At 35.5% G+C, this 24,736-nt stretch overlaps 1 protein-coding gene across 2 annotated transcripts in view; it reads right to left on the minus strand.

Moving 5' to 3' along the window:
• Positions 1–24,736, minus strand: part of LOC138700194 (neurotrimin-like) — a 712,090-nt gene that overhangs the window by 20,644 nt on the left and 666,710 nt on the right. For both annotated transcript variants that reach the window (XM_069826628.1, XM_069826627.1), the window contains 2 exons: positions 9,163–9,204; positions 8,972–9,068 (listed from right to left, as the gene is read on the minus strand). In XM_069826628.1, coding sequence (XP_069682729.1) covers positions 8,983–9,068; positions 9,163–9,204 — 128 coding nt within the window. In that variant the 3' untranslated portion in view covers positions 8,972–8,982. The remainder of the gene's footprint in view (positions 1–8,971; positions 9,069–9,162; positions 9,205–24,736) is intronic.

The raw sequence follows: 24,736 nt of genomic DNA on the forward strand, positions 1-24,736 counted from the left end.
GGCTTGGATTTGGCAAGTGTGGCATGAGTCCAGGGGAAGAACGTGCCAAGTCCATTCTTTTTTTAAATTTAGTTTTCACTACAGTTCTATAGCTTAGAACATGTAGTTTTGGACCCTCACATAATAAAAAGGAAAAAACCTGTTTTATCTTAGGAAAAATTGGGATGAAAGAAATCATGAATAGGGTAAGAACATGTTGAGTCCTCATGAAACAGAGAAAGAACGTGTCTAGTCCAGAATATTAGCTTATTAATAACTTTTAATAATAATCATCATTGACAAACTTCTGTTCCAAATGTTAATCATTTATTTATAGCTGCTGTGTGCATTGTTGAGTTTCCATGGCTTATAAAATATTCAGTTTCTCTTTATTATAAGCTTGTGTTTTGTGATCAATACATAATATCACTGTCATCATGGAGAGTGACGTCAGTGATGATGATATGCAGTAATCGGTATCAATGCATAATACAATGAAAACACCAAAGCTTGGGCGTATAACTGAGGTTAGTAAAAAGTTAAGATTGGAGAGCCATGAAACTAGAAATCCTTGCACCTGCAAAAAAAGTGCTTTGATGTTATTGATTTAGAGAAACCTAGGCAAATAATCAGCAGAATGAAAGATTCATGATGAGATTAATATTTTTTTATTTGGTCTCATTTCTGTGGTGCCTGTACATCATCGAAGACTGAGGGTCGATGAACAAGAGCCCAAGCTAAAATCTGCAACATACTGTTACAGAGTTCGTTATTTATTTGATGAGATACTAAAAGAAACTGATGTTTGTCGAGATGCTTTTTTGTCTTTGCATGGGATAGAGAGGAGTAAACTATTTTTTAGAGTCATTAAGATGTACAACCAGTGCACCTCGAGACCAATGGGGAAAGTACACTAATCGACCTCATTAGATGTCGCAAAAATAAAACAAATTATTCATTATCACATTCTTTCTCTGAAGGGTAGAGAAAGTCACTACAATTTTCATCACTAAACTTTATGAGATCTTCAGGGTAAAATATCCTGATGTTGGTGTATCTTATGAAACATATCGTAAAACATTCAATACAAACTTTAATATCTTATTTGGATAGCCCCGAACAGACACCTGCTCTGAGTGCGACAAGTATGCAGTAATAACGAAGGAGTTGGAAGGTCAACTTTCAAAAGAGACAACTGATGCAAAGCTAAAGGAAATCTCCAACAAGAAATTAAGAAGATCGAGTTTCAAAAGAAAATTACATCTTGTTCAAGCAAAAGCGTGGTACAAGAAAAAATTCATCACAAAAAAAATGTAGCAGGGAAGAACTTAAAGTACTAAAGAAGCTATTATTTTTGATTACCAGTACTCAAAAAACTATCAGTGTTCTAACATAACTTAAAATGACGCTTAGGGGAGAGTCAGGTAGTATGGGACATCGGGTAATATCGGACAGTGAGTTTCTTTCATCAACAACACGATGATAGTACCTGATTGACATGGTTACGTTTCTGTGATGTTGCATAGAGAAACGTAACCATGTCATTCAGGTACTACCATATGGTGGTAGATGAAGAAAAGCACTGTCCGATACTACCCGATGTCCGATACTACCCTACTCTCCCCTATACAAACGACAGCTATCTATTTTCATGTTCAACGTCCACGTACTCTCAATAGGTGACAGTGTTTCTTATGCTTATCCTGAAACTGTAGGCAAGAAAGGTTGTGATGAGGTCTCTTCTTTCCTACACCATTTTGTCCACAACTTTTTGGATCCCAATGTTACTAATCTGGAGTTATTCTGTGATTCTTGCTCAGGGCAGAACAAGAATTCAACTGTTCTAAGACTTTTCCACCACACTGTTCATCAAGAAAAGAGATTGAAATCGGTTGATTACTTTTTTCCTGTCAGAGGACATTCTTATAATGAATGTGATAAAAACTGTGGCTTGATTAATTTAAAAGCTGAAGATCAACTTCAGGATGACTGGATGGATCATGTCAGCAATTGTAGCAGGAAACCATCTCCAATGAAGGTGGTCTCAGTAGACAAATCGATTATCTTCAGTTGGACGTCTTTCCTAGATAAGATCTACAGGAAAAAAAAAATGTCATTTGGAGTGTGCTCAATTAGAGCCTTTGGAATAGATGAAGACCATCCCGCCTTGGTACGTTATAAGTTTTCCTACACAGGAGCATGGAGTGTTGAACCATTTCTGCCACCAAAGTCCAAGAGGTCTAGGGAATTGCAATTAGATAAACCTCAGCAGTCGTACAATGGTAAGCGTATGCTTATTATTATTTAATTATTCATCCTTTTTGTTTGGTCTTTTAATTCCCGACAATATTATGGACTCTTCCCTTTTTAGGTTTGCTGCCGATTTCTAAAGATAAGTACTGCGATCTGCAAGTGCTTAAAGACTTATGCACCAACCCAGCAGCACGACAATATTTTGAAAATCTCCCCCACACTTAGACAAGGATGGAACTTGAGATATTATGTTATTATTGATTACTTAATCCCCCTGTCTTAATAATGTCATCTGTATGTTTGTACTACTTTGAATAAACTAAATCTTACTATAGTCTGACTAGATATTAACTTAATTTTTTATTACTAGTAAAAAAGTGCTATGTTATGAACCTGACATTTTTTCTCCGAAAATGTTGTACTCTTCCTTCATTTTCGCTTTTTATAATAAATATACATCATATTATCAGCATATTATTCATATAATAGATTTTAAACAAGACAAGGTTTCACTGAAGCTTTTGGAATGATAATATTTACAAATTCGATTTGGCGTGGCAAGTTTACAAAGTTTAAAAATGCTCTCCTGTAAAATTAACAAAATCTAACTTGGCACGTTCTTCCCCTTGACCCTTCATATTTATTTTTCATGTGAGTGTGATAAGTGAAAAATAATCCCTCTATATCCACAGACCTCAAACTGGGCTGACAACCATCAAGCAAAAAACATTGATGCACACTTACTCTGTGTGACTTAAATTGTGGTTTTCTATTAACGAACAGTGACGTGTATTATGCAAATCAAGCTTTCAGGTATAACTCCCTGTAAAGTTGATCTGAATAATTTTGAGGGAAACATTGGCGTGGCGATCGTTTTTAGACTGTGGTTTTGATAGTAAGAGCCAATAGATTTATTATTGACGGTAAAAGGTAGGCCTTCCACAGAAGAACTGGTGACCAAAACCGGACTTGTCTCGATACCTTAAAAAATTAAAAGAAGAAAAAATCTCCACCCAGTCCTTTCTCATAACAATGCACCCTTACCAAATACCATCTGGCTATGACCAATTCCATCAAAGCTAAATAACCCAGTAGTTGATACAGCATCATTAAATAACCAAGTAAAAAAAGAATTGGACGTGATACCCGAAAATCAGAAGAAAATCTTATCTGATTTTGTGCTTGTTTGCATGTATGTGCCATTACTCCACACCTGGATGTCCAAAATTATTGTCAAGTTACTTTGACCGTAATCTTTTTTTTTTTTTTACTTGTTTATTTAACAACGCTATATCAACTACGACGTTATTTAGCGTCGATGGGATTGGTGATAGCGAGATGAGGCCGACAAATTACCTGACATTTGCCTTATGGTTGGGGAAAACCTCGGAAAAAACCCAACCAGGTAATCAGCCCAAGCGGGAATTGAACCCGCGCCCGAACGCAACTCCAGATCGCCAGGCAAGTGTTTTAGCAGACAGAGCTACGCCGGTGGCTCGTAATCTCTTCCAGTGAATGAACGCCAGACCAGCATTTCAGTTGTTTAGTGCGAGTTTTTCAAAATCGATACATTTTTTAGAGCCATAAACCGTGATGGGTTCGAGGAAAGTGAAAATACAAAAGAATTCACAAGGTAAATGAACGGCCTTGCAGATACAATGAACTCAAAGACTCCCTCCTCTGCCCTGTACAAAGGGTTCTAGCATTACACGATTTTAGAAAATATATTACAAGTAATTGACAACACAAAGAACACGTATGCCTAAGAAAGAAAACTTGAATTATTTAGAATGACGATTCAGAGCACTCACGAAATATATTCATTCTTGTGGGATAGCAGATTTAAATACATTCTGGCAGAAAAAATTTAACCAGGATCCTCTAGAGCACATTTCGGAATTATAAAATGATTATCTTGTGATGATCACCATAGACTTTCAATCTCTGTGCTGGTTAAAAAAATGTGCTGTATGCAAGTGCTAATTGTGAACCCCTAATTGAACCCAAGCACCTAACTTCTACTTCATTAAAAGTACATGTTTAATTATTAATTATTTTATTTTTAATAATAGCACTTCTGTCGTAATTAACGAAAAAGTTATTTCAGTAACAAAAATACAGTATAATGCTGCTTTTTATGTAGGCTACAGGTTAATCTGATTTACAATTTTATTACATTTGTTTATTACGTTTCCACAACATAAGAGATTTCTGATCAAGCATATGAGAAAGTAAATTGGTCTCATGGAAAAGTAGTTAATTTAATATTCTCCAATAAGTAGCATACAACTTAATACAGTGTTACTCAATTGTTTTAATTTTACAAAACACAAAATAACCTAGATATTTCAAAAGATCAAAACTTGCATTATCATAGATATAATATCGAAGTTTAATTTGTATGTCTGAATTGCAGTAATATTTCTTGTTCACCCTGAATTACGTATAAACCAGATACAACTGCAACTAATTGGTAAATAGTAGATAAAAACTATTGGTGAAAATAAAGTGTCTCCTTTATTATATTACATTCTTTCTTGTGTATAAAAAACATAATTTCATAGCAATGCGTACTTTATAATGCCATAAAAATGTTCATTTTTGCGAAGCTGTACTTCTGGCTGAAGCTGCCACAATGTTCCAATTTTCGGTTAATTATTATATTTACTATTCAGGGGTGTATTATATAGCTCACAATTTGTTAATGTAGTAATATTACATTTTTTAAATAAGTAAAATATCGCGACCAAGTACTCTACAATGCATTCTTATCTAATGGGTTATTCTTTAAAACCTTTTGCATTCGCTCGAATAGTGATCCTAAAACTGGGTCAGACAACAGAGCTAGCACCACTCGGTGACGAACCACTGAACTAGAGAAAGTTGCGTCACTTTCTCTTCTACCCGCTCTGCTTTAAGTGTGCACATTGAGTCACTTCCCACAGACTGTCATGTAAATTAACAATCCCGTAACTTTTGTCCCTATGGAACTCAGGAGAAAAAATTTCACCTGCTGACTTATCTTTGCCTCCTCTTTCCAAATATATACAGCATTACCACCTTTTCAATTCACCATGAAAGAAGGTTCCCTTGTAAAGAAAATATATGAACATTTTCGCCTATAAGGCATCATCAGACATTCAAATGTTATAACGATATCTAAAATGTAGGTCCAATATACAGTAGTATTCACTGTGATAAACGTAACAATAAATTAAAATAATTAAAATCATGAGTTATATATAGCAAGAGTCTAATACTGTTGTAAGAGGTATGTTCAATTTGACTGATTTGTATATGGTTTTGCTGACTTGCCGAAAATATAGTATGTAAAAATATAAAACATAAATATAAAATACATAGAACTCATGTTACATATTTTGTGTTTATTGAATAGCACTATTAATAACGTATAAAATTGATAAAAATGTAAAATGTTTGTACATATGTATGTATGATACAGTTTTGACGTGAACTTCATGCAAATATTGCAGTCAGAGGCTGCAGCGGCAGTTCATAAGATCAGTAAATATATAGGCCCTTATATTTTATTAATAATAGATTCTTAGAATTTCATAATTCATTCATTCATTTAGTATTCTGCCTAAGGGCAGGTCTTTCACTGCAAACTCAGCTTTCTCCAGTCTTTCCTATTTTCTTCCTTCCTCTTTGTTTCCTCATATGATCTATATATCTTAATATCGTCTAACATCTGACATCTTCTAACTAAATTTTGTTCTTTAATACAATAAGTATCACTGTCTTTATTAAAGTCCATTAGGTACATATTTGGTATTTAAATTACCAGTAGGTACCGTACTTTATAATTCTGTACCTCAATGCATAACCTAGCAAAAATGATTCAAACATGAGAGTTCATTGAAAAGGAGCAGGAAGTAATCATCAATGACTGATATGCAATGCTATGAGGGGAATTGTGCACATGTAGGGATTTTGAAATGTTTGCTTCAGAGAACCCATTGTGTTCAAGCTCAGTAGCTTGTAGGAATTCCTATTGCATAACAATGCACCAAGCCGTTGGGTTCCCAATGTTAGTTTATGGCAAGCAAAAAGTATAAGCGCTGTTGCGTCCACTGTTTTCACCAGACTTACTGTGTGACTTCTCTTTGTTCTTAAAACTCAAAGGCTCATATTTTGATGATGTGAACTGTGGATACTATTCAAAGGTCTCTAACGAGAAGACTAAACAAAATTCCACATACAACTTTTGCCATTCCTTTCAATTGCTTCATGAACACTGTGTGCAGTACAGTGCATAGGTTCTGCAAGAAGCTACAATGCAGTGGCAGCTGATTGAGTCAACTGAGGTCGGGCCTCAGTCACTAGGCTTAACTGGAATCAAATTTTGCGTTTTTATACAGGGTGATTCACGAGGAAAGGTAAAAAAATTTAGGGTATGATATCTTAGGCCATTTTGAGTGAAAAAGTTCATATGAACATAGGTCCGTTTTCGAACGATTGTGGAGCTAGCTGCATTTTTTTTTTTTTTGGTAAAACGTTTCGCCCCAATGTGAATCAGACGTTACCATATGCTGCTGACGTGAGATGTGAGACAAGGTCACGAATCGCAATGAATGACGTAACATTGGAATCTGCACTGTGAGCGATGTGGACAAGATAAGTTCATCCACCTCACAAACCAGGTGATGGGGGCATTACAAATGTTCAATCACCTGCCTTGTCTGATGTATTGAAACAGAACTCGCACATAACACAAATACACTATCACTTATCAGCTCACAGCAGTTCAGTCGGCTACCTACAGTACAGTAGTTATACAGGTACAGTTATCGGAAGTGTTAAGTTATGTTTTTCAAGATGCCTTATAAATTTTCGACTGCAGAATACGCCAATATGAAAGACTTGATATACCAAAGGAATGTGGAAACGAGAGAGGTGCTAATCGACCGTATTTTGGATGCTGCATGCTGCATAAAGAACAGCCATGTGTAACTCTCCCGAGCAATGAGCGCGATTCAAACCCGAGGGCAACATTGCATTGAAGCAGAAGGAGATGCCTTTGAAAATGTGCGAAAACATCGACCCCGACATTTAGAATATTAGGTGTGTATGCATACGTGAATATAAACTTTAAATTTGTCCGTTATCTGTCTCTAAATGCAAGTTAGTACAATGGAATCCCAGAAGTTTTTGTGAAATCGAAGAGCCATATCTCCGTAACCGTTTGAAAATGGATCCATATTCATATGAACTTTCTGACTCGGAATGATTTCAGAATTCACATCCTAAATTTTTTTACCTTTCCTCGTGACTGACTCTGTATAATATATTAGTTATTTGAATGAAGCATACTGTAGAAGTATCTGAAAATTTGTGATGTATATAGACCTGTCTTGCAGTAAAATCTGTTCTTGAGACAAGGATCGCTTGTACTGACGCTGGCTTCCGCATTTCGTATGTTTCCACGGGTTTTGAGGTTGTGCTTGAAACACTGTAGCTGAGGCACAATTCCTCTGGCCTCGTCATCTTTCACTCCTCCCATCCATGGATTGGTCTCAAGGGTGAGATAGGATGAGAATAACAGTGGTAACTTGTCTTCCTAAATGGGCCATAAATAACATAAACATTCCCGCTGTTTAACAGGCAGAGGCCCACACTTCAGCAAGGGTGTTATACTATTGTCCTTCGTAGTACAGTAGTGAGTCTGGTCCAGTGTTGTGTGTTTCAGAAAAATATAAACAGAAACAGATGCGAGAAATAATGATGATATAATTAATTCATTGTTAGAGTGTCCTTTTTAGAGAAGAAATAATACTGAAAGGAAGGAATTTTTAAATAAAGAGACACCGAGATACCTTCACCATCAATGACAATTTTTCTGACATAATCTTAAAACGCGAGTTTCCATTGCATCCTGGTATGGGCAACATTAATGATTATGTAGTAATGTGATGCAAAATAAACTTTTCTGTTGGCTTTGTTTGTTGCTGTCAAAGGAAAAAAGAAAAAAGAGACGAAAGAAAGAAAACAGTGTGTCTACTGAGGGCTTCAGTGATCTGAAAAATATTTCCAGGGGAATTTCAACACATACTTCTTCAACTGAGCATAATACACATTGCTTGATCACATTGAAACAGTTACTGAAACAAACTCACAGCAACTTATTTGGTGAGTGACATTATTATTTTTCATTAATAATAATAATAATAATAATAATAATAATAATAATAATAATAATAATAATAATAATAATAATAATAATAATACAGTAATAATGATATCAATAATATAGGCTAATAGCAATAATAATTAATATCATGAATAAACATTTCCTATCGGAGGTATTTAAATTAGTTATATCTGGCCTTACTGAGGATTTTGGTCACTGGCTGCTACTGCTACAATGACTAAAGAAAGGTCTGATTGTTCATACATGAAATACTGTACATTTTTTCTAGTGTCTGTCCCTCTTACAGTTGCCAAATTGGGTAGTTACATTTGATATTATGTTTAACGAAGGTTTAAAGTAAGTCACGTAAACATTTTAAGATATTTACACGTTTGTCTTCAGTATTAGTTTCCTTGAAATAATATTTGAATAATTTATTGAAGTTAATACTAATGTATTTCATTAATTAAATTTTGTGTACAGTTCGTCCTTTAATTTTAAATTTAAAAACATGGTGAGAGTTCACAATTGCTTTCTGCGTATGATGATAAATTTAAATATATAATGGGTACTTTCAAGAATACATACCTCAAAACTCACTACAAGAAAAAAGCACTGAGACTGATGATTGTCAGAATAGATGTTATCCTAGGCCTGCTGCCGCCATTTTGAGTATTATGTTCCTCTGCAATAAAAAACATTCGAATTATATTCCAGTAAAAGACATTACCGTTACCTCCTACGATATGTGATCTTTTTACAAGCCATTTCACACATACCTGCCATTTTACTAGTTTCAGCTGTTGCCTCGTGATCTGGTTCTAAAGAAAATAATATGAAACAAAATTAATAGCAACACACACACACATACCATATTCAGTATATACAAAAATTAATAATAAGGCTCAACAAAGAAAAGTGTGACAACTTCTACAAATTATGTGTATATACAGTAGCACATTTATCTGTAAATGTTCAGCATTCAAGGACATTTCATATTTTACAACAATTATGGAACTATTTACGAGATCAAGGTCAGTGCAGAGGAAGTATGACACTAGTCAAATTTTATTTAAAAAAAAAGTGACAGTGAATATATAAAATCTCTTATACTTGGTATGTAATTCTTAGCTTTGGTAAGAATGAATTTAAGGATTAAATAAATACTACACAGGCAGGATGTGTACATCCTATCCAATAATTAGATAGTGGAGCAAGATGGACCATGTGGTATAATGCAATGACACAATGAAAAAAGAGGAAATGGGAGGAGATAAAAAGGTTCGCAGTTGCGCATCCTTGCAAGAGAATCTAGAACTGTGGGAAATAATCTACGTGAGCTCCAAGCGTGTTGACCACTTCTCTCACTCCATTTTTCACCATTCCATTCAAGGAACATAAAAAAACTAGACTTAACCTAATAGCTACCACATGAGGTGGAGCAGTGTCACAAGCATAATGCGCAGCATGACTGAATAGCAGCAGGGCAAGGTTAATGAAGTTGTTAAAAGTCTAGGCAGAACAAGTGGTGGGAGAGGGGCTCTATCTTCGCTAGACAAGAGGTCTGAGGCTTGGACTAGGCAAGTGATGATCAAGTAAGCTCACCTATGTACTCAAAGAGAGACGTGAAAACCAAAGTTCCAATTTATGAAGGCTTTAATTTGGAAAATGCCGAAATTTACAACAGAGCATAATAATAGCCGCCCAGTACAAGGTTGTAACCATAAAATATGAATTTTTAGAGCAAGGTTGACAATCAGACATGTGTGCTGATTTTAATATGAGTACAAGCATTACATGTATCACATCATTAACAACCATTATTCACGAAAAAGTCAACTTATGAGAAATAAGGGTTACAGTCTTGTTCTAGGCGGCATAGGCCTGTGGCCTATTTGTTTTAGGGCTCATTCAATTTGTCTTAGTACCTTAGGAAAACCACAGGTAGGATGAGTTGTCTCAATTGTCATAAAGTGACTCTAATAAGACGTGACCCAATTAACACTGATCAATAAAAAAATTATGAAATGGGAGGAGGAACCATGGAAAGGTAAGCAATTGTGTGTGAATTTGGGGCTGAAACGATGTGTCTATGTGAGCTCCAAGACGTTGGTCACTTACTTCACTCTGTTCTTCACCTTTACATAGAAGAAAATTAAGATTTTGAAGGGGGGAAAACCGAAAATGGACGTAACCTAATAGCTACCAAATGAGGAAGAGAGTCGTGTGGAAAACCTCGAGTCACATTCCATAGAGAATGGAGTGATATGGACCACATAGAAAAACCACAAGACATGAAGTTAATTTTAAAACTTCTATTTTCATGGTACCACGAGTAACATCAAGGTAAACCTTTCGTGTCAAAAAGTTACAATTTTTCTCTTCTCATAGGTCCAATATAATGTTTCATGTCAAAATCAGAGTCACGAAGATGACACACACACACACACATTCTTATTATAAGTTTCATGCAGTCTTCAAGAATTATTCCATTACAGTACCTTATCATGTTGCAAAAAATTGAATCATCCATTCTATTGTATTAATGAATTTCTTGACTCCACTGTAAATGTATTCTAAATTTATAAGCTGCATTGCTCTGTATTATTACGATTATTATTAATATTGATTATTGTTATTATTATTACCAGTATTGTATTTCATTTGTATTGTTGTACCAGTATTCATCTGTTTTTATATTCTATGTCAAATATTATTTTATATCTTTTGTAATTTAGTAATTTTATGTCTATTGCAACAAACTGTTGCTCATGACATTAATAAACGATTTATTGATTGATTTAATAGTGATTGTAGTTTATTTTCTTGAAATGGCTCATTCAGTGTCATTTAAAATAAATCTGGACACACTTTCCACCACACCATCCCCAATTGGGATAGGTAGATAGGTAGGTAGGTAGGTAGGTACTTGGTTATTTAACGACGCTATATCAACTACGAAGTTATTTAGCGTCGATGGGATTGGTGATAGGGAGATGGTATTTGGCGAGATGAGGCCTAGGATTCGCCATAGATTACCTGACATTTGCCTTACGGTTGGGGAAAACCTTGGAAAAAACCCAATCAGGTAATCAGCCCAAGCGGGAATCGAACCCGCGCCCGAACGCAACTCCGGATCGGCAGGCAAGCACCTTAGCCGACAGGGCTACGCTGGTGGCTCAATTGGGATATATCCCCCCCTACCACTCCCGGATGTAAATATCAGTGAAGTAACAGAAATAGCAAAATACCGGCCACCAAGTCACTCAAATGAGTGCACATCATTAACAAAACACTGCCAGTTCTGTAAGGCAATACTTTAGGCCTATATTGTAAAAACAGGTTTGATTTCACGTGGACGAGAAACGAACAATTATTATTTATCTGCTTCCATTTCACATAATAGACATCTGTAAAATAAAAACACGTACTTAATGTTTAGTTTGAAATATAAGTAGGCCTACCATGCAATAGCTTATTATCACAGCTCCAGTAAGAAATAAACGTCACATGTATGAATTAGTCATATACCGGTAATAGAACTCAGGTCTAGTTCACAGAACATCTTGTATGATGACAGTTGACTTAATACATATATGTGTCAACATATATGTCGAACAAAGAGTAAGGCCACAGAGGGAAAATACCAAAGGAGAAAGATTCAATCCAGTGGTGTGGATTGAGCCTCGGCGTAGCTCAGGAGTTAGAGCACTCAGTGCGTAGAACCAAGAATCCAGGTTCGATCCCCGGTGTCGGAGCAAATTGTTCTCCATTAATGACCAATTGTAACCATAACAGATAATTCTGTAGGACCTAAAAATTATCTTTACGTAGATTGTTCGCCAACATGCATATACTATGGAATCCTGGCCACCAAGTCACTCAAATGAGTGCGCTCATTGTATGATTTATTTTATTTTATTGGGTTATTTTACGACGCTGTATCAACATCTAGGTTATTTAACGTCTGAATGAAATGAAGGTGATAATGCAGGTGAAATGAGTCCGGGGTCCAGCACAGAAAGTTACCCAGCATTTGCTCGTATTGGGTTGAGGGAAAACCCCGGAAAAAAACCTCAACCAGATACCTTACCCCGACCGGGAATCGAACCCGGGCCAGACGCGCTGACCGTTACTCCACAGGTGTGGACTCTTTGTATGATAACAGTTGACTTAATATATGTGTCAACATATATGTCGACCATAGAGTAAGGCCACAGAGGGGAAAATACCAAAGGAGAAAGATGCGATCTGGTGCTGTGGATTGAGCTTCGGCATAGCTCAGGGATTAGAGCACTCGGTGGGTAGAACCGAGGACCCAGGTTCGATCCCCGGCACTCAAGCGAATTTTTCTCCATTAATAACCAACAGCAAAATATTAGTTTAATATTATGAACGGATCCTCAGGCAAGACATATGGAAATTTATTTAATGTTTTTATTATTACAATTTTTTCGTATTATTTGTCATAATTCTCTTATTTTCTGATAACGGTATAGTATTAATTATCAAAATTAACACAATTATTATTTACCTTAATAAAAACTCATTACATATGGTACCGTAAACTGGGGTTACTTTGAACACAGAGGAAACTTTGAACATTTTTGCAGAAAATATATTTAGGTTTCTACATGCTGCACTTGTTATAAATGGAGGTAAATTTGGTATGAGAATGATTTATGATAATTTACCCCCATTTATAACACAAGTACAGCATGTAGAAAGCTAAATATGATTTTCTGAAAAAATGTTCAAAGTTTCCTCCATGTTCAAATTAACCCCAGTTTACGGTATAGAGTTTATATTTATCAAAAATACTAACGCAGTTGTGCCCTTTTGCTCATTCACGTTGAAAATTATATTTTTTAACATTTATTTAACCTTTCCTACAAATTCAGACACACACCAGCACAATACAAGAAATAAAGATATTTTTATTGAAAGTTTCGACACAACTCTATATAAAAACAGTTTTATTCATGCTGGTTTCTTATGTATAATAGCCTACCAAATTATCTTAAAGAAATATCTACACATCAAAAATTTAAGAAAGTTCTTTACAAAATTTTAATCAAAAACTGCTTTTACAGTATGAACGAATTTACTGAAAATTGTCATAAATGAATAGAAAAAGAATGTTTTACTTCAAAAAATTTTACTTTCTCTTTTCCAGATCCTGACTTCGAGAAGGATGTCTTCTCATGAAGGACACGTTGGTTGAAATTGAATCCAGACTGCTAAATGAAATGTCCTGACTTCAAGACATACTGCAAATGGGACTTATAGCTGAAATCAACTGATCTGTAGTTTTCTACAATTAAGTCCCAGTTTTATATATTTGTATTTTTGTTGCTTTTAATTATAGTTATTACTTTTATGTATATTATGTAATTAATTATTAGTTTGTAAATATGACATATCCCATATCATATAATATGATCAGTGAATCCAATAAATGATTATGATTATTTTAAGGGTTAAAAAAACTGTCACATACCTTAAACTTGCGTTCCGTCAATTTTTTCCAGCAATAATTGCGTAAATGAAAGTATAAATCTATACTGTCATACACTACGTGAAATGTCTGGAAGTTTTGAGACAGAATGAATGGCTTCAGAACTGGCAACAGGACAACCAGGCTGCTAATACCAGCCGAGATTATATTCTTACTTGGTTGCCACAGTGCAAGTTTCACCGTGATAGCGGTAACACGTCTAACTTGCCAACAAATTGTGTAAGGAGCATTGTGTGATAAAGATTTTCGCGCAACTCAATGAAACACAACAGCACAGAGGAAAAATTACAGAGGGTCTATTGAGAGCATTGAGATAGTGTAAAGCATTTTTGGATGGTCGTGAGAGGGTGGAAGATGAACTTCGTTCTGGAAGATGATGCATGTCGAAAATCTAACCAAAGTGAGTAATCTCGTGAGATGTGATCAACGTTTGACAGTCAGCATGATCACATTGAAGTGAACTACATTCGAATCATCAAACTGATTGCTGACTCTTGGATGACTGAATATTTCGACCAAAGTGGGCATTCCAGTTGCAGTTGTCCCACAGCCTCCCTACTCTGTATATCTAAGTCCATGTGACTTCTTCCTTTTACCGAAAGTCAAATTCCACCTCAAATGCCATTATTTTGGAACTCTGAATAAAATCCAAAAGGTTGTGACTGCCCAGTTGAATAGAGTTCAAGTAGAAGACTTCCAGCACTGCTACTGGGAATGGAAACAATGTCACCAGAGGTGTGTGGCTTCCCAAGGAAACTATTCTGAAGGGGAAGCGAAGTTTCTAATAACAAAATATACAGTACAGTCTCATTACATTCTTTCAGAAGATTCTTTACAATGAAGGCTATAATCTTACCGGTTTCCTTAATTTCTATCAAGTCTTTTGGCCGTCCGTAACTTAATATGGTGCCACAGGCGTGGCTCAGTCTGTTAAGCGCTTGCCTGCCGGTCTGAAGTTGCGTTCAGGCGCGGGTTCGATCCCCGCTTGGGCTGATTATCTGGTTGGGTTTTTTCCCCGAGGTTTTCCCCAACTGTAATGTGAATGCAAGGTAATCTATGGCGAATCCTCAGCCTCATCTCGCCAAATATCATCTCGCTACCACCAATCCCATTGACGCTAAATAACCTAGTAGTTGATACAGCATCGTTAAACAACCAACTAAAATTAAAAAAAAAAAAACTTAATACAGTAAATCCCTTATATCTTCGTCTTTCCATCTACTGAATGGAGTCGGCCTGGGTAGCACAGTCGGTAGAGTGCTGGCTTTCTATGCCTGAGGTTGCGGGTTCAATCTAAGGCTGTGCGTTTTCCCTTTCAAACCTGCCTGCCCCCATGTTATTCAGAAGCTTGCCTGACAGCACACGCTCCTTCTAATACCAAGCATAGTATGACCCAAGCGAGCCCATGGGCTGTTACAAAACCTGTGTGTAGTTTAACTGTACGCTATGGATTTTCAACACGAGCAAGACAAGTTGAGATGCGGAGACTATGTTTTGGTTAATGAAAATAGGAATGGATCTGGAGCCTGAAAAAAATTATTTTTTGTAAGAGAAAAAGAAACACTAAGATCAGTGGGTGCTGCGAAATGCAATACGTGTGAGAAGATTTTAAAAGTGAAAACAGTTACTTCAAGCATGCTGCGTCATATATGTAAAGTGGAAAGAAATGTTCAAGATGAGTCAAATATTTTGAAAACTGATAAGGATTCTTTAGTGGAAAGGTGTGTGGAAATGTGCACGGAAAACTTGAGATATTTTCTACTGTGGAAGTGGAAGGATTCTTAAAGTTAGGACAGGCCCTATTGGATATAGGAAAGAAGTATGGGTCTGTAAATATTAATACTATTATTCCTTCTCGCACTACCATGTTCCGTAAAATGAAAGAATGCACTGACAAGATAAGGGACAAGGTAATGCCAAGTATTGTTAATGCCATTCAAGCTAATAATTGTGCCAGTACTACTGACATATGGACTGACAACTATAAAGGTGTGCATTACATGTCAGTTACAATGCATTACATCAATACAAAATGGGAGTTAAAGAAACAGTGTTCAGCTTTTCCTGATTGCCCTAAAACTGGTGAGAGTATTCGAGGGGAGTTGGAAACATGCTTAGTACGTTTAGGAGTTTCTCTCGAAGATTTGGAAAGCATAACATTTGTGTTGGATCAAGGCAGCAATGTCGTGAAGACGCTTGAAAAGTACAAACATCTCCCTTGCGCTGCACATATGCTAAACACTGTTCTCAGGCATGTATTAAAAGAAGCTTTTCTGGAGGAAAAGTTTCCTGAAGTGTTACAAGTAATACAAGCTTGTAAGTCTGTGATAACTTATTTCAAAAGAAGGGGTCTCTGTGTTCGACTCAAGTCGTCTTTGAAATAGTTTTGTGCCTCCTCAAGCTGGAACAGTTATTTAAGTATGCTCGACTCCGTCCATTTTCAAAAGGATGATATAACAAACATATTAAAGGAAAACGCATCTTCAAATATGTCTGGTTAAAAATCATGAAATCACTGGACGTCTATCTAATTGCCTTCCTCAGGCCATTTAAAGAGACAACGGATGACTTGCACAGTGATAAACAGCCAGCATTGCAGCTTGTCCTCCTCTGGTGTTATGCATTGAAAGAGCACTGCATCTTAAAGGATGAGGATGACAATAATACGAAAGTCCTGAAACAGACAGCTAATAACTTCTTGTCACTGAATTTTAAAGTTAATATCCTGCATAAAGTTGCAACCTCTTAACACCTAATTATCGTTCTCTTCATAAATTGGAAACAGAGGAGAGGACAAATGTGCATGATTTCCTATGTCAAATGTGTTCTCAGCTGTCAACTCATACAAGAAACATCGGAGAGCCAGAAATATCAACTGTCCCACAGAAAAAAAAGTTAGATTTTTGGGTTGGATAACTGAGGAGATTAGATCTAAAATAGATGAGTTGTCTCAGTATTTGTGTTGCAGCACCAAAAATGTGGACGATGACAGGATTCTCCCATGGTGGAAATCCAAACAAGACCAATTTTTAAGCTCGCGACTTTGATTAAGAGAATTTTATGTAGGCCTATTCCTGCCACCAGTGCCTCAAGCAAGAGAATTTTTAGTTGTTCAAGACATGTACTTTGTAATAAACAGTCCAGCCTAGATCCATAAAGGGTTAATGATCTCATTGTATTACATGATAATTTGTAAAGATTTATTTTTGGATGAAATGTTCCATTAACTTTGTTTCTCTTTGTAAACTTTACATGAACGAATTTTGTTTCCTTTTGTGGAAAATATGTTATACGTTACAATCTATTAACTGAAGTATGAAACTGGAATAGAAACATTTTCCTCTTTTTGCGGAAACTATTTATTCTACTGTAGATGAACGTGCACACACAATTAACACAAAAGTAGCTACAAAATAAACATTAGGGCCTATGTTATCATTTGTAAGAGTCAAAAGTTTAATATGAGATAATTTGTGAAGGTGTGGATTTTACATTAAACATAGCATTTATTTTGTGTGTTTAATATAAGCCTACTTTAAATGAGAGTCTTTTTTTTTTTTTTTTGTAATTATAATCGTAGACTATTTCATGTTTCTTCAAACACATGTTGTATATTGTAGAGCTCAAGTATGAAAATAAAAGCTACGGTATTTATTTTTTTCTCTCTTTGAAAACAGCATTTATTTATTTCAATAATTGTAGTTTTACGAGATATAAACTTTGAAATTAACAATAAAATGAAAAGTTAATAGTTATCTTAGACACAACTTTTATATTTATTGAATCCAATACTGACTGTGAAAGCTAACTACACGTACAACAAAACAGAAGAGGCATGATAAAAGCCTGCCATCCTGAGAGCAAGCTCACGTCGAACCTGACTCACACACAACACATAAACTTGCTTCTATTGTTGGGTTAAATATGCTCTCGTCTGTTCAGCAGTCCAAGCAGTTCAGGCAGGCTGAATGTTGCTGTATGTACAGCTCTTGCTCTAGTTCAATCCCGGCACAGATCGATGGCATTTAAGTGTGCTTAAATGTGACAGGCTCATATCAGTAGATTTACTGGCATGAAAATGAACTCCTGCTGGACAAAATTCCAGCACACAAGACGATGACGCTGATATAACCTCGGCAGTTGCGAACGTCGTTAAATAAAACATAATTTATTATTATTATCATCTACTGAATAAAGTTCCTAATAAAATTAATACCGTATCTTTCACTGAAAATATGACATAATTTATGTACACTTAGAACTACCAACAATAACCTTTATAATGTATTAAATGTATATTATTTGCCGGGAACATAAATAAACGTTTGTAACAGTTAAAAAAAAAGCATGTCAGTTTTATAATGCCAACTTTTACTAGTTTCAGCTTTTGACGCCAGATGAGTTGCCTTGAACAAGTAGCAAATTTCTCACTTGTATGATGTTTATTCTCCCGTCCACAATTATCCGGCCTTCAATGACGTATCTGTGACATTAGGCAAGCACACTGAATACATATCTCTTCTGTCCCTACTAAGTCCATTGACGCGAGAGTTGAAGGGAAGAGATGAGTTACGTGTTCCGGCTTTTGACGTCTGTCACAAATTATAGCATAGTAAGACCTTCCTTTGTTATGGCAGCGAAGCTTGGACCTTACGAAAAAGCGATGAAAATAGAATCACTGCCAGTGAAATGAAGTTTATGCGCCGAACAGCAGGACACAATAAATGGGACCATAAAAGAAATGAAGACATCCTACAAGAACTGGGAATGAAACCTGTACCGCAGTATATTCATCAATATCAAGACAACTGGCTTCACCATGTCAAGTGTATGCCTAGAGTAAGGATTCCTCGGGCGATCTAGAACTACAGACCAACAGGAAAAAGATCACTGGGTCGCCCTGTGAAGAGATGGCGGGAAAACTTTTGTAGACTGGAACAGATCTTCTAGGACTATCACTTGTTAGGATGATGATGATGATGATGATGATGATGATGATGATGGTGATAATGATGATATTAAATCAATAATGAGTGATAGTATATAGCACAGAAGTAGTACTACAAATTATTATTATGAATTATTATCAAAGTATTATTATTATGAGTTATTATTCACCTGGCGCTTTCATCCCATTTACAATTTCTCACATATTTTTAGAAACAACATTATTGTCATGATATTGTTTCAAAGTGAGATTGTACAAAATGTATCTTTCCTGTACCAAAGCGACTAATTTATCCACATCGAGGTCCATTATGAATAATATGCACTACACAACAGTACTATTAAATACAACGTGCAATCGTGGACACCACTAACGCATGCGCAGTACGCTGTAGCTATCAGTTTGCTCGCGACCAACTTCAAGCAGTCATTCAATGTTGTCTGCTCACGACCGTCGCGCCGTGTCTGATTCTGTATGTACTCCAAGCCCCTACAGGTGCCCTACAGCCAACGAGTTAGAAAAAGTTCAACTCGTTGCCTACAGCCGAGGCTGCGCAGAAATTTACAGTAGGGACAAATTGAAGCTTGCGTTCGTTGCCATGTTTTGGGGGAAGCGCCGGCTAGCAGAAGGCTGTGCTATGCAATGTTGAATGTTTAATTCATATGTTTGGTGTATCTTATAAATCAATCTGAATGGATAAATGAAAAAAAAAATCCTATTAACATTTACAGCAACCACATTATGGACAAGTTACCGTTAGTTTAACATGAAATGAAAGAAGACTGGAACAATTTGATACCATAACCAAAGACATATTATTTGTATAGTGCTACTAAGTGCATAAACTGAGCTACAGTGAAAAACTTAAAGTGAAAGCCAAACGTCCAACAAGGGCAAATCTCAATTTAGAGACCAAAATTAAAACATGCACCATGCACTTTAGTTAATTTTTTTAAGAAAATATTTCTTAGTTATATGGATGCAACCATATTATAACTAGTTTTTCTGTTAGCCTTGCCTTTTGTTCGCAAATGTAAACCATGTTCTAATTCCTCTGAATATGATGATCCAAACAATATTTACAAAGCAAATACACGGAATAAAACATGACATAATCAGATGTCATGCTTAAAAGTCCTCACAGTTTTTAGTGAAAAAGGAAAAGACTGGAATATCTTTAAGCAGTCAGTACGAGTATAAGCTTGTTTACTGAAAAACAACGCAACTGTTAGAGAAAACGGAAAAATTATCTAATCAATGCCGTACTTTTGGGGTCTCAGGGCCTTTAATTTAGATGTCATAACATGAGTTCTTGTTCTACAAATCAAGGAAATTACGTCGAACTTCTAAAATTGTTAGCTTTTAATGACTTGAAGTTACGTCATTATTTGAAATTCTGTACTGTGGTCCGTGGTTCTGATTTTGAGAATGACTTGATTCACTATAAATCAGAGCTTTTGACCATTGAAATTAAAAAAATAAATGTCACTTTCTCATTTTGTTGCATTGATTCTTAACGAAACTTCTGTTATTACAATGAAATGTCAAATTGTATCAATATACTCCGTTATGTCTCTAAGAAATGAAATGTTCAATGGTTTTTGCGATTTTCGGATGTGACTTCCTATTGTTCTGCCAGTTCTATCAACATGTTGTGAGATAATAAATAAACGATTTTGCTTGCGGGTCAAAATTAGTTGCCCAAACTTACGATGGTGCCTCAGCGATGGCCATAGTCTCCTACAGATTTTGATGACAAAGGAAGTTGCAATTCATGTTTCCTGTATTAATATGCTGGATTATGTTAGACCTCTCACCATGAGATATGCTAAATTCACAGCTACATAATTGGCATTGAGCATCGAAGTTTGTTTTTCCTCTTCCTATTTAGTTCCATTCTTTGCCATACTCTTTGCTAAATGTAGGCTACACTTGCTTATGGGGATAGTCATACAAACAATTTGCAACTCAAAATAAATTATAAGTGAGCTCAGCATTTTTAAAGATTCTTTATCACATTTATATACCAGCACCACCTTCTAAAGCACAATAGCTTCTGACTACTACTAACAGGCTGTCCTGATATAGCTTTCTCACATATTGGCAATTATGAAAATTTATTGCTAGATGGCAGGATCACTGCCAGTCAGCATAACTAACTTCTGCATTACAGAAAAAGGTTTGTAAGTTAGTAAAATACATTTATGTAATACGGAACAAACAGGCATCCCGACAAACTTTTTCAGGACACTGGAACAAAAAGGAAAAATAGGGGACAATAACATATATATGGAACTCCTAGCAACCTTACCCAACTGCAAAGTGAAAGTAAAATAATTCCATGGCGAATTCTCGGACTCATCTCGCCACATACCATCTTGCTATCACCAATTTCATCAATACTAATCTAACCTTTGATATGCCATCATAAAATGACAGATTAAAAACACGTTATACAAATCCCATGTTGTGTGACAGGAGAAGTGCGAAGTAAAATCAACTGTGCTGTAAGACATGCACTATGTTGGAAGGTATCTACAAAGAGTTTATTATGATTATTATTAATGATATGGTTTGATTAGATGTAATAAAGGTTCATTTATTATCGTTAAGCAATAACGGCCTTTTCATAAAAGACTAAAGGAGTTATAGCCAAGGATGTGGAATTAGGGCTATCTTTTGACTGGTTACAAAAGTGGTGCTTGGGACAGAGGGTCGCAAAACATTTGAACAGAAAAAAAGATTATAAGGAAAATAGATTCTGTTAACGCAAATTTATCATAATGAGAACTACGATTTATAAAAAAAATTTGCAGTTATGACGTGTGGATTATTTGCTGTGCAACTAAATTTCGTTTCTGAAAACAATGTAAAGTTATTTGAACTTTTTTATTTTCATGAATATTACAATATTTCCCCCCCTTTTTTTGTACACTATTTTTAAGATATATGGCATTAAACAATTGGTCGATATATATCGACTGGCTGGTAGGTGAGGTGTTTAACTGTCTTTAGCCATGGGTACAAGGTGCCTACATCAGTAACAACCCTCTAACAAATTACTGGTATCCTAAATGTTAGGTTAGAATTTATAGGAGTTTATTTCCATTCTTCATAGCTCAAATGTAATAGTCAGGACTTGTAGGAATGTTCATAGACCATTTTAAAAATTCAATAGGACACTAAAGAATTTTATAAGGTTAGATTACATATAGTATGGTAGGGGTTTATTTTATTGGAAGAAGTAGTGCCATATACTTGGACTTCTCCAGATGGATTTACACACAACCCGATAGATCACATCTTGATAGATAAACAAAGACATACTAGTATAGTAGACATTCGAAACTTTAGAGGGGCAGACTGTAATTCTGACCATTATTTGGTAAATGGAGAACTAAGAGAAAGACTAACAGTAGCCAAGCGATTTGAGCAACAAGTTAATATTACAAGATTCAATATTCCAAAATTAAAGGACGAGGAAACTAAGCAACATTATCAGGTCGAAATTTCAAATAGGTTTGCCGCTTCAGCAAGTTCCCACGAAGTTGAGGAATGACACTCAGAAGGAAATTAAATGCAGAATAAATATGGGAAATGCCCATTATCATTTGGTTGAGAAGCTTTTGTCATCCAGTCAGCTCTCAAAAAAGCTGTAAGTTAGAATTTATAAAATATACGAGTATTACTGGTTGTTCTGTATAGTTGTGAAACTTGGACTCTCACTTTGAGAGGAACAGAGGTTAAGGGTGTTTGAGAATAAGGTACTATTTAAGAAAATATCCTGAAAATCTTATCATATCGCTGAGATTGGTTTTATCATAGTACCCTCTATTTCACATTTTGCTTTATTCTTGTCATTATTATCTCTAGATTTAGATCTATGAACGAAATGCATGTAAAATCTAGTAACATTTTTCCTGCATGAAGTATTAAATCCATATAAAACTACTGGACATATTTTTAAAATAATAGTAATAGTACTGACAGTATAATAGTCAAATAATACCAAAAATATATGAAAATGATTGAGTTCGAAGAACTTACATGACTGCACGGGCTGGGTCTCTCAGACCCACACAACACATCAATACAACTAGCACCACACAGAACACAAACTAAACGATCTACTTTGCTACAAGTGTGCCTGGCTATTGAACATGTTTAAACAGGAAGATACTGAGAGTCACAAGTGATCACCTTATGCTATTGTGAGGAATTTATCAAAACATCTGCATATGGGTCTCAGACAGTGTCGGTTGAAGCCACTTTGTCTGAACAGTGCCAGAACATTCAAGACAGAAACAAAAAGTACCGGTAACGATAATACATCGTTTTATATCGTGAATATTTTATATTAATAATAATAATAATAATAATAATAATAATAATAATAACAGAACTAGTAATAAATATGAATATAATAAATTCACGGAACTTTGAAGTTTTCTAAACTGTTCTATACTTGAATTCTATTTTCCTGTAATTTTCAGTAAAGAATTAAATGACTTTTTGGATACAATTGGGGATCTCGCTACCACAATTGAACTAAATCCATCATATCTTTCTTAGATCAATGCCAGATGCATTCAAAAAGAACAAGAGGAAAACAGAAGAAAGAATTTTTAATATCACATCAACAAATCTATTTGTTTTTTGCATAAACATTTTAGCCACTTTTATTTACATATTTATGTTAAAATCTAGATTTAATCTTTCCACGTGTATTTACTTTCTGTTTATCTTTATATGATGAAGAAAGTGTATTTTATAATGGAGTATTTATTTTATTCATAATTTATTGCTTCTCATCAACACAGCACAATTACATGCAGAATTATATGACGCTAGATACTGCACTGTTTTCCCTATGCTTCTGCTCTTTTCAATAACGTATCTACTGGGAAGAAAGTCAGCCCTGGCATGGAACAAATATTCGTTATTCAGTGCTGCCACCTCGAATCGAGTTGTCAACTGAATGGCATGGATAAGACCTTTCCCCTTGCCCTTTGCACAACAGTGAAGCTCCATCGAATGGATTACAACACACTTCTGCGCATGCCCATAAAGAGGTAGTTGGCAATGGCTCGAATGACGAGGATATGTACAGTGTACAGCCATTCAGCAACACATGAGCAGGCAAACAGCATTGTTACTCTGAATGGCATGGTAGTTCAAATCGATGCCCTGCTGGATTCACTCCATGATAAATCCATATTTTTTATAATATTTGTAATCTTATAGCGCTCTAAATGTAAGTTAAAAATAAGATTTAATTATATTTTATTAAGGCAGTGCCATGGTATGAGGGCACTACCCCTAAAACCGCCGCTGGTCTCAGAGACCCAACCCGTGCACTGGTGGGTTAAGATATGTTAAGACGTGAATAACTTACAAATCGGAATATGTATTATATGTCTTTCTCGTGTTAAATTCTATCATCTCTGGTTAACATATTTCGGTCTGTTATTGACCTTCTTCAGAACTGGCTGGTTAATAACAAACCAAAACATGTTAACCAGGTACAATAGAATTTAACACGAGAAAGACATATAATACATATTCCGAAGTGATATAGTGTTGAAAGTTGTGTAATCAAGATGTGTAATTTACAAATATCTTCTAATTCTAATCCAATTTCATCCCATATTTTCTCCTTTTTTCTCACGTTCTTATAATAGTCATGGGATAAATAATATAAAACTGAACGTTTCTTTACAATTTAAATTCTCAGTAAACTCCATTCGAATACTCAAACTCTGCAATAGCAGCAGCAGTAGCAAAAAAAAAAAAGTGCATGAGACGAATCTAAATTTTAGTGCCACAGTTTCGCAAATGCTCGTCCATACTACCACACTGGTGTGGGCACACCCATATACCACCCTGT

Source organism: Periplaneta americana, chromosome 5 (assembly GCF_040183065.1).
Source record: "Periplaneta americana isolate PAMFEO1 chromosome 5, P.americana_PAMFEO1_priV1, whole genome shotgun sequence".
Taxonomy (NCBI): Eukaryota; Metazoa; Arthropoda; class Insecta; order Blattodea; family Blattidae; genus Periplaneta; species Periplaneta americana.